The sequence below is a fragment of the Oncorhynchus gorbuscha genome, linkage group LG25, assembly GCF_021184085.1.
Source record: "Oncorhynchus gorbuscha isolate QuinsamMale2020 ecotype Even-year linkage group LG25, OgorEven_v1.0, whole genome shotgun sequence".
Taxonomy (NCBI): domain Eukaryota; kingdom Metazoa; phylum Chordata; class Actinopteri; order Salmoniformes; family Salmonidae; genus Oncorhynchus; species Oncorhynchus gorbuscha.
This window is the reverse complement of record NC_060197.1, coordinates 22,943,874-22,962,735: the sequence shown is the minus strand read 5'-3', so window position 1 is coordinate 22,962,735 and position 18,862 is coordinate 22,943,874. Positions and strand designations below refer to the sequence as shown.

Genomic DNA, 18,862 nt, shown 5'->3' with positions numbered 1-18,862 from the left:
GTGGGGAGGTGGGAGATGGAGGGGTGTGGGAGAGGGAGGGGGGTTGGGTGTAAGGAAGGAAGTAAGAGAGATAGAACACGGGGATATGATAGAGGGATAAAAGAGATGGAAGAAAAGAAACGGGATAAGGTGAATAGAGAGGGCAGGAAGAATGTGAGGATAGGATGAGGAAATGGGGAGTTACCGGTATGCGTCCTCTCGACCTGAAGGTAGACACTTTCCTCAGGTCTTCCTCTGTAGCTTTGAAGGGAACCACCAGTATAGTGGGGTAGGTGTCACACAGCTCATAGTTGTCATTGATGAACGTGATACGCCACTTGTCAGTGGGTAAGCCCTGGGGACCGAGGTAGACAAACACCCAATCAGAGAAGAGATTGCAGGTTGTGACTCGAAGGCATTATTGGTGAAGTACAGTACAACATCACCGATGACAGGATAAGGACAGTATTTAAAAACAGACTAAGTACAGGTAACACCAACACAAAGTGTCTTAATAGGATGTTGGCCAACTACTAGGCTTGGGTAGTATACCGTATACAGGGGTATTTCGAAAAAGCCACAAGGTGCTTTTTCAATACCTTCAATACAGTTCAAAATATTTGACATTTTTTAATACATTTGAATATTTGTAGCTACTTTTTAAGTAAATACCTGCAGTCAACTTGTGCAATACATTAGGAGATAAAGAACATTGCATTCTTCATTTCACCTATCACATTATTATGCAGCTTACGTTCCAAGTCACGTAGTGTGTGTTTATAAGCACACAACAAGAGACCAGAGTCACTCACTGTCGTGCAGCATGTGCCTGGTGATTTCATTAAAGTATGGAATTCACAACTAAATGTTTGCCAGCTAGATATCTTATAACTATTAAGTTAACTGTCTAAAATGTGCTAAATTATTTGCAGTTGTGCATTTGGTTTGCTAATTTAGTCGTTGGTTAGCTATTCAGCTAAGTGGTTAGCTTCTTCCCAAAAGATTCATGCATTCGCTTGGTAACAGCAGATAGTCCCCTCATGGATGAAGAGTCTTGCTGGCTAATATTTGTTTAGGGGTTCAGCAAACTGTGAATAGAATTTTTGAGTTACTTGTATACTTGTACAGTTTAGTTCAGAAACTGTACAAAATGTTTGTTAGCATTCTCTATGAGAATTCCTTAGTACTTGTTAGCATTTCGTTAGCATTCTGGTAAGTGATGTTGTTTTGGCTTTGAATATTAGTACTTTTTAAACAAATACCTGCAGTCAACTTGTGCACTAGATAATAGATAAAGCAGATTGTGTTTACCATTTCGTCGTTAGATCACTTTATGAAGCTTACAGTAACTAGTTTCCGAAAACAGCTGTTTGAGACAGTCGTGTATGTTTGTTTACAAAGATGAGCAAAATGGGAGATTCGTGAGGTGAGTCACTCCTGCTGCACTTGTATGAAATTCACTACTAATGTTTGCCAGCTATATATTTTATAACTATTAAGTTAACTATCTAAGATGTCCCAAATACATTCTCACCAGCTGGGTTTTTCTAACTTGTTAGAAAAGTGACTAACATTAGCTTGCAAGATCAAGCTTCTTGGTAACAGCAACAGAGAGGATCCCCTCCTGGATTGAGGATCCCCTCCTGGATTGTCAGTTACATGTAAGTGACTGAGTTAAAAGCTGTGACATTGGACCTGGCCCAATAGACACATAAAACCTAGAAGACTTATCATAGCAATGTAATGACACATTTAATAAGACAATGATAAGGCTTACCTGCCGCCTGAACTCTTCCATGGGTTTGTAGACACTCCAGCCATTCTCTTCATATTTCTCCTGACTCAGGTAAGCAAACAGAAGCTGAGGGAGAGAGAGAGAATGTGATTGACTTGTCAATACTGAGGTTTTATTACTCACATTGTGAGTGATTGTTTGACTCTAATGATGTGCAAAGAGAAATACAGGCCACCTCAAACTGACGAACTCTAATAAAGCACGTCATGTACAATTATAGTTGTTAAACAGTTATTAAAAGTGTTAATAATATCAGGCGAGACTAAATAAAAAAAGGTAGAAGGAAAAAAGGTGTGTACGTACCAGGCCGTGGGATAGTGGAAAGGCGTATCGAAAGAGTATATCGAAGATGTCTCTTCTGCTGTGGCCCTCTTGCTTCAGCGCAAACCTCAGGTTCCTCATGTCCTGTTGGGAGACACACACACACAACACACAAAATGTCAGTACAAAATAAATAGTTATCGTCTTGATGTTGTAACTTCCTGATCCAACACTGGAATTAACGTCTCTGAGCACAATGTTAAAAATTAATTAAATTGTGTTTCATTCCGATTATATCTGACAGACTAGGACTGAACCATTGTGTATAAAATAGGGGTGTCAGGGCCATGATGAAGTATCTTACCTTGCAGGTGATGTCCAGCCCGTATGAGTTTTCCCCCCGACTGGAGGCTCCGCCCATCTTCTCCACCCGGCCAATGGCACCCAGTGGAACGTTCAGGGTCACCGACGGGTCCTGTGATGTCACAAGAAATAAAAACATGTGATTGGTCCTGCTGGGATTCCAGTTATATCACAACAGAACACGCCATAAAATGATGATTGGTGCTGCAGTGGTTGAACTGAAATCATACTTGATATTGCTATTGAGAGGGCACAAACCATATAATTGTGTAATGCACTAAACTCTTGAAAATAATTTATGTAGACAATATTTAATATGCAAGATAGGGCAGACTTAAGTAAACCCTTAGTAAAGCATAGGCCCATGTAGCAGGCACTTATTCGTATCACGTGCATCAGTTCATAGTCAGAGTATGTGCATGTGTGTAGAAGTAGTATGAAGTCAGCATATTGTTAAAGTGTTGTCAGATGTTGTATTACAGACAGTGGAATATGCGTTCCAAATGGCTCCCTACTCCATATCTAGTGCACTACTTTGACCAGAGCCATATGGGACATATGGGTTAAAAATAGTGCACTACATAGGGAATAGGGTTCCATTTGGGACGTAGACCGGAGTAAAGAGCATTACTGCTGCAGTAGTGTCCCTGTAGACTGTAATAACCTACTCCATCACTGACACACACTCAATTACACACACGCACATGCACACAGACACACACACATACACACAGATGCACGAGCACGTGCACACACACACACCACTCTCCCTGACTGATGATCTCCGATAGAGCCAACCTTGGGACCTCCACGTCTGTTCCATCTATCATTCTCTAACCATCCCTCTTCTCTCTTGTTCTCCTCCCTCCATCCCTCCGTCAACTTGTCAATGCCCCCATACCTCTCCATGGACCCTGGCAACTGGCCCCGGCAACATTACAATTTACAGAAACTGAAAACAATACAGCAAGTGCCCACGAAACTGTGCCAAACATTGGTGGTGCCAGGAGAAAGAGGGAGGAGGAAAGAGCGAGAGAGAGAGGGATGAAAAAGCAAGAGAGGGATATGGGATTCCCCACTTTTTGTTGTGTTGGAGATTAACGTCTTGTCTAAAACAGGAAGAATGAAAGTGAAAATACCAGAGAGACTGGATTACAATTAGAGGCACAATATTGCTTTATTTAAGAGTGTGGTTATACCCATTTCCGAATAACCTAGACAGAGCCAAGTCACACACAACTACACACAGACAGCAATAGCAGACACGCACAGTATTGTAACGCTTGACTAAGGGCCTCTTCTCACTACAAGAGATTGCCTACAGTAAAAATCATAATAGCAGAGAAATTTTTCTTATTAATTAGAGAAATATATTTAGTTTTTACCTGAAATTGCAGTAAAAGCCGGTTAATCTGAAATTGATGTCGTAGCTTTAAAGTAATCTCAGCACTCCATTTATTCCATTGCAAAAGCAAGCAGGAAAGCAAGCAGCAACTCCCCAGCGAATTAACAACTGTTTTAGTGACAATAAGCTTTTTTGCATGTAGGCCTACTTATTTGCATGATATTGATGAAATGAAGCATGTTTTGTTCTAAGCCTGGCTGAAAATCAATCTAGCTAGGTATTGTTCAGCTAACTAAATGTTAGGCAACTTAACTAGTAAGTTAGTATTTTACATTTTGCAGGATGAAATCTTTTGAGATGCCCATCCAATTTTTAAGTGTCCAAATAAATAATTAAAAAACAATACTAAATAACAAGAATAATAATGGCAACTACTGTCTAATAATAATAGAGACAAAAAGTTGTAAAACTACTAAATAGGGCTACATCTTAAACTGCTGCAATTACTAATACAACTAATAAAACTAAGTACCTATAATATATTTATGTTTTTGCAGCTGCAAATGAAGACACTTTTAAAGTACTTGACATGTTCCTCATTGACTGACCTTCATGTCTTAAAGTAATGGACTGTCGTTTCTCTTTGCTTATTTGAGCTGTTCTATAATGTTGGTATATTACTACATAGGGACACCTTCTGTATACCTTGTCACAACACAACTGATTGGCTCAAACGCATTAAGGAAAGAAAGAAATTCCACAAATTAACTTTTAACAAGGCACACCTGTTAATTGAAATGCATTCCAGGTTACTACCTCATGAAGTAGGTTGGGAGAATGCCAAGAGTATGCAACACTGTCATCAAAGCAAAGGGAGGCTACTTTGAAGAATCTCAAATATAAAATATGATTTGTTTAACACTTCTTTGGTGACTACACGATTCCATGTGTTATTTAATAGTTTTGATGTCTTCACTATTATTCTACAATGTAGAAACTAGTTAAAATAAAGAAAAACCCTTGAATAAGTAGGTGTGTCCAAACTTTTGAATGGTACTGTATGTCACTTAAAATAATGTTGGACCTTCTGTTAAAATGACATTACTTAAAATGACATTACTTTAAATGAACACTAAGGCCATGCTCCTACCTTCAACATGACAATGTTGTCATTGAACCAGTATTATTTGTGACCGACCGCCTTGATTCGGTCTTAAGTAGCAAAATTTGAAATGGTGTTTTTTACATTGGATAAAAGCAGACACACAAAGCTACATTTGAGGAACAACGGGAAAGTAATTCTGCTTTGAAAGTTAATCAACTTGTAACCTCACAGAAAATAGCCATTTAATGTTTTGGTACCTACTGGAGAGATCTTTGTTTACACCCATTCAGCATCGTTCACACCCTCTTTAGCTCCACCCATCTCTTTAAGGGTTGTTCTGATCGTTCTGTCCTAACAACAACAGTCAAACACCGAAGCTAACTGACAAACATTGCTAAGACATGTTGCTAGCTAGCTAGGTAAACAATGAACCATAATCCCAACTCATGACATTACTACCCTGCTTGAATCTGCAGGTAACTAACCATCCAGCAATCTAGCTAACATTAGGCTATAACTAGCAAAGCAAATGGCTCTGAGATAATAATAAAATTATACACATAACGAGCCAGCCAGCTAACGTTAGCTAGCTAGCTAACAGTACACTAACTTGAAATGAAAACGTCTGTCAAAATTAGAAACGTGTAATATCTGAAAATGTAGCTAGTTAGACCATCTTACCTGTATACATCATGGATGGTTGCTTCTCCCTGTCACAGATGCTATGGCTGCCCTTAGTTTGAAGAGTTAATCCAGAGACAGGTGTTTTCTCCATCTCCTAAAATATCATACTCTAATCCCAGTGATTTCAACAAGCCACGTTAAACAGGATTACCTACACATACTGACCAGCTCAAATAGACAGAAGCATGCGATATGGCAGACCAATCCGACTCATCTCTCGGCATGTCCAGCCCACCCATTAACTCAACCAATCATGGCTAGCGGGAAGGTTGCAGTCTTTTTCTGTGGCTAAACCACCTAGGCCCGTAATTGAACAATTGCATTTTAATAGAAAATAAAAAGTACACATTCAAATAGCTGCCCAGTGAAGTAGTGACCCGAGACAAACTAGCTTCCAGAAACGATTCACATTTAGTCCTTTATTTACAACTATTGCATATTTTCTTGTTTTTATCCCATTTCCTATAAAAGGGTAAGGCGCAGGGGAAGGAGGCTGCTTTTTGGAAGTGGTGTGGAATGGTTGGCGAGCTGCGGACACCCTACCAGTTCCTGTATTGGCCAGCAGAGCTACAGCATCCAATGCTACAAGGAAGAGCACAACGAAGCACCTATGCACGCAGCAATGTTTTGAGGTTGTGAAAAGTCCTGACAGGGACATCATCAGACTGGCCGTGAAGAAGGTGCCCTCTGACCCCGTAGAGATATTTTCATGGTTGCTCACAATGTTGAAGTCAAATGGACCTGAGATCCCAAGAACTGTCCTATAGTGTAAGATAATTGAAGACTGTTCTTTTCGGTACAACAAGGTTTTTCAGAATTTCCCTGGGGAGAAATCTGTGCATCCAGCAAGAGCAGAGGGCACAATGGAAAACAGGTTTTTGGACATGTACCACTCAGACACCCAAGGACATAAAACTGCACATCATCACAGCCTTAAAATAAGACTAATCTAATATCAGAGTTGTGATGGCTAGGCTACTTCAGCACTGGGCATAGGGGTAGACTTTGAGGGTGTCCAACATGTAGTCAACTATGGACCACAAGACATTCAGTCTTAATTGCAGGCATATGGAAGAGTGGGGAGTGCCTCAAAGTATTCAGACCCCTTTGCTTTTTCCACATTTTTTAAATTCTAAAATTGATTTAAAAAACATTTACACACAATTCCCATAAATGACAAAACAAAAAGGTTTTTAGATTTTTTTAATTTTTTTTTTTCTAAATGTCTGCAGCATTGATGGACCTCAAGAACACAGTGGCCTCCATCATTCTTAAATGGAAGAAGTTTGGAACCGCCAAGACCCTTCCAAGACCCACCAAGACCCTACCTTGAGCTGGCCACCCAGCCAAACTGAGCAATCGGGGGAGAAGGGCCTTGGTCAGGGAGGTGACCAAGAACCCGATGGTCACTCTGACAGAGCTCCAGAGTTCCTCTGTGGAGATGGGAGAACCTTCCAGAAGGACAACCATCTCTGCACCACTCCACCAAATCAGGCCTTTATGGTAAAGTGGCCAGACTGAAGCCACTCCTCAGTAAAAGCCACATGACAGCCTGCTTGGAGTTTGTCAAAAAGGTAACTAAAGGAATCTCAGTAAATGACACACAAGATTCTCTGGTCTGATGAAACCAAAATTGAACTCTTTGGCCTGAATGCAACCCGTCATGTCTGGAGGAAACCTGGCACGATCCCTACGGTGAAGCATGGTGTCGACTACATTTTGTGGTGATGGTTTTCAGCACCAGGGACTGGGAGACTAGTCAAGATCGAGGCAAAGATGAACAGAGCAAAGTACAGAGATCCTTGATGCACATAGCCAAGACAACGCAGGAGTGGCTTCAGGACAAGTCTCAATGTCCTTTAGTTGTCCAGCCAGAGCCCGGAATTGAACCTGATCGAACATCTCTGGAGAGACCATTGAATAGCTGTGCAGCAACACTCCCCAACCAACCTGACAGAGCTTGAGAGGATCTATAGAGAAGAATGGGAGAAACTCCCCAAATACAGGTGTCAAGCTTTTAATTTATATTCAAGTCAGTTAAGAACAAATTCTTATTTACGATGATGGCCTACACCGGCCAAACCCGGACGACGCTGGGCCAATTGTGCGCCACCCTATGGGACTCCCAATCACGGTCAGTTGTGATTGTGGCTTGTAGCGTCATACCCAAGAAGACTCAAGGCTGTAATCACTGCTAAAGGTGCTTCAACAAAATGTATGCGTAAAGGGCCTGAATACTTATGTAAATGTGATATTTCAGTTGTGAAAATAAAAAAAATAACTGTATTTTGTAGATTGATGAGGGAAGAAAAAAACAATTCAATAAATGTTACAATAAGGCTGTAACGTTAAAAAAAATGTGGAAAAAGTCTAGGGGTCTGAATACTTTATGAAGGCACTGTATCCTGTAACATGGAAAACAGCCTGTTGGGAGTTTCAAATAGTACAAGCTGCAAGCGGGTGAAACTGTTACAGCTCTTTTATGATGTCACAGTCACACCCTGGTCTTAGTATTTTGTGTTCTCTTTATTATTTTGGTTAGGCCAGGGTGTGACATGGGTTTATTATGTGGTGTGTTTTGTCTTGGGGTTTTTGTAGGTATTAGGATTGTGGTATAGTGGGGTTGTCTAGAATAGTCTATGGCTGTCTGGAGTGGTTCTCAATCAGAGGCAGGTGTTTATCGTGGTCTCTGATTGGGAACCATATTTAGGCAGCCATATTCTTTGAGTATTTCGTGGTGATTGTTTCTGTCTCTGTTTGCACCAGATAAGGCTGTCTAGGTTTTCACGTTACGTTTATTGTTTTGTATTGTTCATGTTTATATTTTATTAAACATGTATCGAAATAACCACGCTGCATTTTGGTCCTCCTCTCCTTTAATGGAAGAAAACCCTAACAGTCACGCAACCAGTATCACCCAAACATGACCGCTGTAACAATTGTGCTTACCTCATGCAACTACAATGATGTATGTGAGGGCAATTCAAGCACTTTGGAGAGGTTATGCTGGACAACAATTACAACCAAGACATAGGCTGGTGATTGAAGAGCATAGGTAATACCCGAGAGAGAAATTACATGACCTTGCACTTGAGATGGCACACACAGGTGTTCATGGGAGTCTCAGTTTATTGCACATCAGCCAATGGAGGGTAACCCTGACAAAATCATGGACAACATTCGGAGCACAATTGCCTTATGTTTCTCAGTTGAGGAAATGTTTCTGCTCTGCCCATTACTGACATAAGACATGCAATAGCCCTAGAGTTTATCATCAGAGGTTTTTGGAGATGATGAACACTTAAGTGATGATGATTATGATTCAGTGTTGGGACAACTTAAGTCTTTTGCAAACATGACTGTGTATATGTGTGGACTTTTTTCATGCTGTGTTGATTAATATTGTAGGCATTCTCATATATACTTAACACTTCAAAAGACTTATGTATGTAGTCTTGGATATTATAGTTGTGGAAACCATTGAGCTGTGTGGAATAGTAGAACGTAAGCCATACACACACTGTAAATAAATACTTTGGCTTAAATATTTGTTCTAATACCCATTTTGAGTTATCTAAAGTACACTGCTCAAAAAATAAAGGGAACACTTAAACAACACAATGTAACTCCAAGTCAATCACACTTCTGTGAAATCAAACTGTCCACTTAGGAAGCAACACTGATTGACAATAAAATTTCACATGCTGTTGTGCAAATGGAATAGGATTTAGCAAAACTCCCCCAATAAAGGAGTGGTTCTGCAGGTGGGGACCACAGACCACTTCTCAGTTCCTATGCTTCCTGGCTGATGTTTGTCACTTTTGAATGCTGGCAGTGCTTTCACTCTCGTGGTAGCATGAGACGGAGTCTACAACCCACACAAGTGGCTCAGGTAGTGCAGCTCATCCAGGATGGCACATCAATGCGAGATGTGACAAGAAGGTTTGCTGTGTCTGTCAGCGTAGTGTCCAGAGCATGGAGGCGCTACCAGGAGACACGCCAGTACATCAGGAGACGTGGAGGAGGCCGTAGGAGGGCAACAACCCAGCAGCAGGACCGCTACCTCCGCCTTTGTGCAAGGAGGAGCAGGAGGAGCACTGCCAGAGCCCTGCAAAATGACCTCCAACAGGCCACAAATGTGCATGTGTCTGCTCAAACGGTCAGAAACAGACTCCATGAGGGTGATATGAGGGCCCGACATCCACAGGTGGGGGTTGTGCTTACAGCCCAACACCGTGCAGGACGTTTGGCATTTGCCAGAGAACACCAAGATTGGCAAATTCGCCACTGGCGCCCTGTGCTCTTCACAGATGAAAGCAGGTTCACACTGAGCACGTGACAGACGTGACAGTCTGGAGACGCCGTGGAGAACGTTCTGCTGCCTGCAACATCCTCCAGCATGACCGGTTTGGCTGTGGGTCAGTCATGGTGTGGGGTGGCATTTCTTTGGGGGGCCGCACAGCCCTCCATGTGCTCGCCAGAGGTAGCCTGACTGCCATTAGGTACCGAGATGAGATCCTCAGACCATATTCTGGTGTGGTTGGCCCTGGGTTCCTCCTAATGCAAGAATGCTAGACCTCATGTGGCTGGAGTGTGTCAGCAGTTCCTGCAAGAGGAAGGCATTGATGCTATGGACTGGCCCGCCTGTTCCCCAGACCTGAATCCAATTGAGCACATCTGGGACATCATGTCTCGCTCCATCCACCAACGCCACGTTGCACCACAGACTGTCCAGGAGTTGGTGGATGCTTTAGTCCAGGTCTGGGAGGAGATCCCTCAGGAGACCATCCGCCACCTCATCAGGAGCATGCCCAGGCATTGTAGGGAGGTCATACAGGCACATGGAGGCCACAGACACTACTGAGCCTCATTTGGACTTGTTTTAAGGACATTACATCAAAGTTGGATCAGCCTGTAGTGTGGTTTTCCTCTTTAATTTTGAGTGCGACTCCAAATCCAGACCTCCATGGGTTGATAAATTTGATTTCCATTGATCATTTGTGTGTGATTTTGTTGTCAGCACATTCAACTATGTAAATAAAAAAGTATTTAACAAGAATATTTCATTCATTCAGATCTAGGATGTGTTATTTTAGTGTTCCCTTCATTTTTTTGAGCAGTGTATTTAGTGGGCAAAGATGTGACCCGTCACCCATAGTTACTTGTTCATAAAGTGCATTTTTAGATCTCCCTTTTCTCCTTCACTCAACTTCAATACATCATCCATATTTGAAAACATTAATGCTCATTGGATTGTACGACTTTATTGTAAATGAACTTTTAGTTGCCTTTATTTGCTGAAATACGTTAAAAAGAAAGTGTACTACTATAAACAACTTTCCAAGTATAAAAAGTGTGCACTTTCCCCTCCAGAGTTGGCATAGAGAATTGATAAAAGGCTAGGCTATAGCATTTGTGGTACTGTTCTTGCATTAGTGTACACATCACAGCCCATAAAACTTCTTCCTATTTAAGGTTTAAGACAGCAACAGCAGGAAAAATGTTAACAGTACATAATATTGGAAGTAAAAGTCATTATACAAATAAAATGGTAAAGAAAATGGTAAAGAAAATGTACATACAGTACCTTCAGAAAGTATTCACACGCTTTTACTTTTTTCACATTTTGTTGTGTTACTGACTGATTTTAAAATGGATTAATAGGCGCATTATGCAGAAACCGCTCTTCCATTTCCTGGTTTCAAAAATTCGAAATGGTTCGCCTAATTTCAGTATATGTGACAAAACCAGCAGTCATTCAATCATTGTACCATCTAAACCGATGTGAAATATCTTTGAAGCTGGTGTTTAATGGTTGTGGTATGAGAACTGAGGATGGATCAGCAATTTCGTTACTCAACAATACTAACATAAATGACAGTGAAAAGGAAACCTGTACAGAATAAAAATATTCCAAAACATCCATCCTGTTTGCAACAAGGCACTTCAGTAACATTTAAATATAATATATATAATTATTTTTTTGTCCTGAATACAAAGAGTTATGTTTGGGGTAAATCCAACACAACCCATCACTGAGTACTAGTTAAATAAAGGTTAAATAACAAAAATGTAATAAAAAATACCACTCCCCATATTTTCAAGCATGGTGGTGGCTGCATCATGTTATGGTGTCATTGGCAAGGACTAGGGAGTTTTTTAGGATAAAAGAAACAGAATACAGCTATAAGCACAGGCAAAATCCTAGAGGAAAACCTGTTCCAGACACTGGGAGACTAATTCACCTTTCAGCAGGACATTCACCTAATACACAAAGCCAAACATACACTGGAGTTGAAGATAACGTTGAATGCTCCTGAGTAGCCTAGTTACAGTTTTGACTTAAATCTGCTTGAAAATCTATGGCAAGACTTGAACATGGCAGTCTAGCAATGAACAACAAACAGTTTGGCAGAGCTTGAAGAATTTTAAAAAAGTATTGTATATTGTACAATCCAGGTTTGCAAAGCTCTAAGAGACTTACCCAGAAAGACTCACAGCTGTAATCACTGCCAAAAGGTGCTTGTACGAAGTATTGTCTGAGGGGTGTGAATGCTTCTGTAAATTAGATATCTGTATTTCATTTTCAAATCAAATAAATTAGAAAACGTTTATAAATACATGGTTTCACATTGCCATAATGGGATATTGTGTGTAGATGGGTGAGAGAAAAAAATATATTTTGAATCCATTTTAAATTCAGGTTGTAACACAACTAAATGAGGAATACATCAAGGAGTATGAATACCTTGAAGGCTCTGTATAATATTTTCAGTTTAAATAATGATACATTCTTCTGTGCATTTATTTGTAACGGTATAAAAATACAGGTTGAGTCTACATTGTCATTGGTTTCAGTACTGCATCTTCTTTCCTCTTTCCTACATTACTTCTCTAATTGCGGCGTTAAAGATGATTTCCATTCGAGGGTCAACACTGCAGCTGAAATCAACTGTCAAATGTTTGTGCCTCTGCCTGCGTGCCAAATGAGCAGACAGTTGGTTCTTCTCACAGTGTAAGCTCAGTTTGTGGTTGTTGATCCACAACTATAGTTCCTCATAGTCCAATTTGTGCAACAGCTTCATTTGGAAGTTCCGGAAACTTGGGTAAATAAAACCTGCCAGGTGTCAAAGGAAACAACTTCCAATAAAGAAGCACACTTACTATATGGTCGATGTCCTCAGATCTACTTGAGATTGAGTGCTTTCCACACTCTGCCTTCAGCTCAAAGTCTTTATCATATTGATGCACGAGGTCTGTCTGCTCTCCAATGGTCCAGCTGACTTTCTGTGCAATGTCAAACTTGACACGGGCCCCTTGATGTTGCAGGAGGTCTTTTGCGCGGCACACATGGTGTTCGCAGTTCAAGTGTAATGCTATGTTGTGTTCTGATCCACCACCTGTATTCACTGTGCCGTTCCACCCGAGTCTTTGAGACACGCTGGGGCTTTATGAGGCTAGATCAAACTGCCGTTTCAGACCCTCCAGGCTGTGTTTTCTTCTCTCTGCTTGCCTAAAATACAGCGTTTTGAATTTCCACAGCCTGCAGGTTCTCTCCATCACCCTCATGTATAGAATGTATACACACAGGCCACAGTGATAACTGAAAAGTGCATCAACTGTGTTGTCTGTGTTTCTTTTAGATCTGGCTTCAATTTTAGCTAGATTATAGGCAACTGATATCTTGTTTCTTTTTGCTGATGGTAACTCAGTTTCTTCTGACTTCGGAAGGCCGGATGGCTAAATCCACGGTAGTGACGGGTCAGCATCTGTGGTGGTCTGTCCTGCGTTTGGCTTTTCTCCACTAAGCTGGCGGTGGAAACCTGTGTCATCGTTCATGACATAGGTGTCTATGGTAAACATCTGAGCATCAAAACACTTCTGTTTTTCAGTAGCAGATGTTTGAAATCTTCTGGTGGACTATGTCTGTGTACTGTGTCCTGCGCTGAAGCCATGATAAAGTAATGGAGCGTAGCTGTGATGGAGGCATCTGATCCATCTTTAAAAAAAATCCAAACATGGCCTGTAATTGTCTCCAACTGCACTTTGAGTCACATTTCCTCTGTTTACCATGTTCCTTAATTGGTACAAAGTTCCAATTTCTCCATTGGACGTGGTCTTGTAGACGTCGGTAAAGTTAATTGCGCAGTGGAAGTCTGTTGAAAGGCAGGCAGTATAAGCCTTCGACTTTGTCCATGGGTTCAAGGGCATTTTCAAATGTCCAATTGCTGCATTTGCATTTGGTTTTGTCCACTGATCACCTGTTAATGTCAACTTCCCATGCGGGGTTTGAGTGTTCTTGCCATCTACTTCTATGGAAGAATACGGGACATAATTTTCATTAAGTAGATTGATTGTCCTCATGTCTTTTGAATGAATTTCATTTTCATCCAGTAGCTCTAAAGGAATTAAATCTGATTTCCTTGCCATTACATCTGAGTAATTGTGAAGTATGTGCCACTTAACAGATTTGTAGTGCTCAAATTATGGTAACTGTCTTACAACGATATGTCCCACAAGCTCTTAGAATTTGTTCTTGAGATATTGTTTGTCGTCAGTGTTTGGAACAAATTTTGATTTAGGAAATTAAAGGACTTATACGGAGACCTGTTGTGGGAGGTGATCTACACCAACACGTTTGAGACTCGAACATTTTGATCCAGTGGTAGACTTCTTAAAAAATATATTCTAGTCAAATGATGCAAGGTGTTACGCTGCTGTCAAATGTGTCTATTGTAAGTGGATATGGATTTGTCTGTGCATAGGCCTAGAAAAGGAGCACAGAAACAAGTTAATTAAAAATAATGCTTATTCCCTAGAATGTCCAATATCAGCCGAATGTAGATGTATATTACAACCAAAAAGATAGTTCATGATTTTATATGTTATTTCATTCAAAACATTTAATAATTGTTCAGTTGAGAGGGTCTCTCCTCGGATCCAGGCGATGGGATGTCAGGAAGAGCTTTGATCCCTGACATTAAAACCTGGCCACTGTAAAGCTGGCCCTGATGATTGCAAACAGTTGCAAAGGAGGTTCAAAACAGTTATCAGTGATTCAATTAATGCAGCAAACATACATGTAGCCACGTAATGCATGCTATTAAGCGCAGCTACTGTGAGTTGCCATGTATAAACACCACACTGTGTGCATACTATTCCAGCACTGCTGAGATGAAGGTCTTTCCTTGGATCCAGGGGATGGGCTATCAGGCATTGGATTATAGATAGTGACATGGGTCTTAACAGGTTTCTATATTAGATTAACACAGCAATGCTGACGTCGTGACTTGGCGGTAACGCGCCAGACATCAAGGCATATGCGATTAGTGCTACCCAAGGAACTGGGTTCGTCACCCTGTCTTGCTGTCACTCGTTTCCTACTGCCTTGGTAATTGTAAAAAATCCCTATAAAAATTCTTCAAAATAAAACACACAGCAAACATACACAGCCGTATATCATACTGTATGTAGTCTGTTATAGTGGTTGTATTTAAAATTAACATAAAACATCAACACATTTCAATAGCTACAGTCTATACAGTGCATTCGAAAGGTATTCAGACCCCACCCCTTATTGTTACATTACAGCCTTATTCTAAAATGGATTAAATAGTGGCAACTCCGGAATGCTGGCCTTCTAGGCAGTTCCTCTGTCCAGTGTCGTGTCCTTTTGTCCATCTTAATCTTTTATTTTTATTGGCCAGTCTGAGATATAGCTTTTTCTTTGCAACTCTGCCGAGAAGGCCAGCATCCCAGAGCTACCTCTTCATTGTTGACGTTGAGATTGGTGTTCTGCGGGTACTATTTAATGAAGCTGCCAGTTGAGGACTTGTGAGGCGTCTGTTTCTCAAACTCGACACTAATGCACTTGTCCTCTTGTTCAGTTGTGCACCGGGGCCTCCCACTCTTTCTATTCTGGTTAGAACCAGTTTGCGCTGTTCTGTGAAGGGAGTAGTACACATCGTTGTACGAGATCTTCAGTTTCTTGGCAATTTCTCGCATGAAATAGCCTTCATTTCTCAGAACAAGAATAGACTGATGAGTTTCAGAAGAAAGTTATTAGTTTCTGGACATTTTGAGCCTGTAATCGAACCCACAAATGCTGATGCTCCAGAAACTCAACTAGTCTAAAGAAGGCCAGTTTTATTGCTTCTTTAAAATCAGAACATCGGTTTTCAGCTGTGCTAACAATTGCAAAAGGGTTTTTGAATGACCAATTAACGTAAAATGCTAAACTTGGATTAGCTAACACAACGTGCCATTGGAACACAGGAGTGACGGTTGCTGATAAATGCGCCTTTGTACGCCTATGTAGATATGTCATTTTTTTAAATACTCCATTTCCAGCTACAATAGTCATTTACAACATTAACGTCTACACTGTATTTCTGATCTATTTGATCTTATTTGAATGGAAATTTCTAGGTGACCCCGAACATTTGAAAGCAAGTGCATTTTGGTAGGGTTTTAATATCTGCCAACCTCATGCACCTACAACACTAATCTAATAAGCACCTTTGATGCTCTGCCCAAGTAAGGCATTTGATTGGTTTGACGTGTAGCGAGGAGTCACCTGGTTCCCACCCCCTTTTAGCTGATTTTGTGCCATGGACTTACCCATGCTTCTCATTTAGCCTGGTTCTCGACGAGGCTACCATGCAAGTAATGGTTGAGCCTAACTCGAAGGATGGCAAATTCTGCTCTCTGTCTTATGAATAAATTAAGTTATGTCTTGACTTGGGAAAGAGTAATAGCTACCCGATCTAATATATATATATTTTTAGACTAACACAGTTAACATTTCCAATTCTGATATCTGCTTTAATCGTGATTTAAATCAAGCCAGCTGCAAATGCAGTTTCATTATTTTTAATACCATCTTTGGCGGAAACCCAAAGAATCCGGGGGTCATTGACAATTTTTGTTGATCATTATGAATTAATTAAGTTCAATTTTAAATTGATCACAGAATGTAGGATTTTGTAGTAATTAAACATTGAAACACCCTCTTGTGGGTCTTTTAGGAGATTCTGAAATGTGTTGGATGTAGTTAGCGTGGTGATACAGTCCTAAAATGTTTTGCATGTCAGCAGTCAAGTTAAGATATTGGACTTTCAAGAAGCAAAGTGTTAACGACCACATTAACATGGTGATGCAAAATGCACCACCCCTTTAAGGTATTGAAAACTAAATGAAGCAGAACATAAAACAGTTTAAATACAAAATAAAATATATATAACAAAAAGATATGCAAGCCTAAACAGTCAAATAGGATAGCTGTAGGAACAAGAGCTTTTAGCTTAATCCATTGTCATAATATATTATTAGCAATATGGTATATATGACCTCAAACATACATTTGCCCTCCATTTGTATTATGGCTTCAAGTGCTCCATACTATGTGCAAAAAAAGAAGAGGGTATGTGAAAGAAATGCAGTCTAATCAAGAACTTCACAATCAGTCCTCATGACCTGTAGGCAGGGCTCTAAAGTGAGACCAATTTGGTCACAGATGCAACAAAAACAATTGCTGCATGACCAGTACTTTTATTTTGGGAGCACCACGCGACAAAAAAAAATGCATAAGAATATTTTGCCGCAACACTTCTCTTCACTGCTCATACAAGAAAGGCTGATACGTTGATTACAAATCATAACCAATCATAATGCTACAAATGTAACTAATTAAACCAATCACAACCAATACCTTTTCCTGCAAACTTTCCCTTAGATCTGTGCCGCCCCTTTCTTTCAGCTATTTGGCATAAGCTAGCTAGCTAGCTAGCTAGCTAGCAAGAACAACAATGAATCATGGTGTATTTTCAGCTTTGTTGAACAAAAACAAAAACAAATGAAATGATCAAGCACAACCAGAAGATGAGGACAATGACAGAGACGTTACCACGTGATCCGCCTCTTCAGAAAAATACTGACATGTTTCTCGAGAGGGTTGGTTCGCGAATTCAAGTGGCTAAGGAGGGACAAAACTAGCAACAAAGGTCTGTTAGCACTATCGAAAGTGGGGCGAAATAGCAGCAAGGAAGACACATTTTGCTACTGGGTCCAGCAACCTAAAAAAACACTTGAATCGTTGCTAAAACACAAGTTAAGCCAAAAGCACATCAAGTACATCGGGGCAGGGGTTGGCGCAACATCACTAAGTCCATATTCGACAGGCAACAACACGTGGCAGCCCAAGTCGGTCAACAGGCCAAGCTAACTGAGCTAGAATTTATTACATTTAACACCACTTACTGCATTGCCAAAGAGATGGTTTTTACCAAATTCAGATGCATGTACTCTCCCGGAAAAGTAATAAAAGTAATAATAAAAATTATCAACCCAACATATGGAAATGAGTTGTCCTGCACAAACATGATTATAATTTGGCTCGCAACATTTGGTTCGCAATGTTAATCACCGGCACGGGACCCAGCTTCACCTACTCGAACAGGTCATAGAAAATATTTCTCATGAAGGAAGTTGGGTTGCCCTCTTCCACACCAGTTTCTAGTCCTGTGATCCACACATTGAATGTACGGGAATGATTTAAGTGATTCCGTTTTCTCTTTTAGGAAGTTGATTGCCTATTCTAGTTTAGCTCGCGCTAATCTTAGCTCGTGTTTCCAGGTCATGGAGTCTCACCTCTGTCGCATTGGCCGCGTTCTTCAGACTTTCCACTTTAGCTGGAAAGGTATCTACTTTAGAAGTGAACACGGCGAGTGAAGTCGAGGGCAGAGGTAATCTCTCGGATAGTAGTGGCCAGCTCTTTCTGTTGTCTGGTGTTGAGCCGCCATGTTCCCACAGGTGAATTGTGGGCGGACAGATTATGCCCCCTGCTGAAGGGAAATAGACCTGCGATTTCTTTTTCTTGTAATACAATGAACATTCCACACCTTAACATAGTGTTTACTAGTGAACACTTTTACTAAACAAGTCTGTTCATTTCTTGTAATCCTGCGAAAGAAAGCCACGATAAGGCCACGCGTTTCAATGCATGCCACAGGAACCAGTGATTGTGGATTTCTCATATGCTCTTTGATTTCTTGGTCAAACAGTTCAATGACAAGGAGTAGTTAAGTATATAGCAGTCATGTTATTTAGAGAGTTAGACTGACTGGGTGTTCTGATGCCTTCCATCTGTCTGCCACACAAGACGCAACCACCAGACAGATGTGTGTGTGTGTGTGTGTGTGTGTGTGTGTGTGTGTGTGTGTGTGTGTGTGTGTGTGTGTGTGTGTGTGTGTGTGTGTGTGTGTGTGTGTGTGTGTGTGTGTGTGTGTGTGTGTGTGTGTGTGTGTTGTCCCAGCAGTAGTCCCTGGGGGTG

General features: G+C 40.8%; 1 protein-coding gene across 2 annotated transcripts in view; it reads right to left on the bottom strand.

Moving 5' to 3' along the window:
* The window catches only part of LOC124013781 (myotubularin-like), a 54,984-nt gene that overhangs the window by 21,175 nt on the left and 14,947 nt on the right, over positions 1–18,862 (bottom strand). For both annotated transcript variants that reach the window (XM_046328291.1, XM_046328293.1), the window contains exons 5-8: positions 2,400–2,510; positions 2,078–2,179; positions 1,757–1,840; positions 185–334 (exon numbers count right to left, since the gene is read on the bottom strand). In XM_046328291.1, the coding sequence (XP_046184247.1) occupies positions 185–334; positions 1,757–1,840; positions 2,078–2,179; positions 2,400–2,510 (447 nt within the window). The remainder of the gene's footprint in view (positions 1–184; positions 335–1,756; positions 1,841–2,077; positions 2,180–2,399; positions 2,511–18,862) is intronic.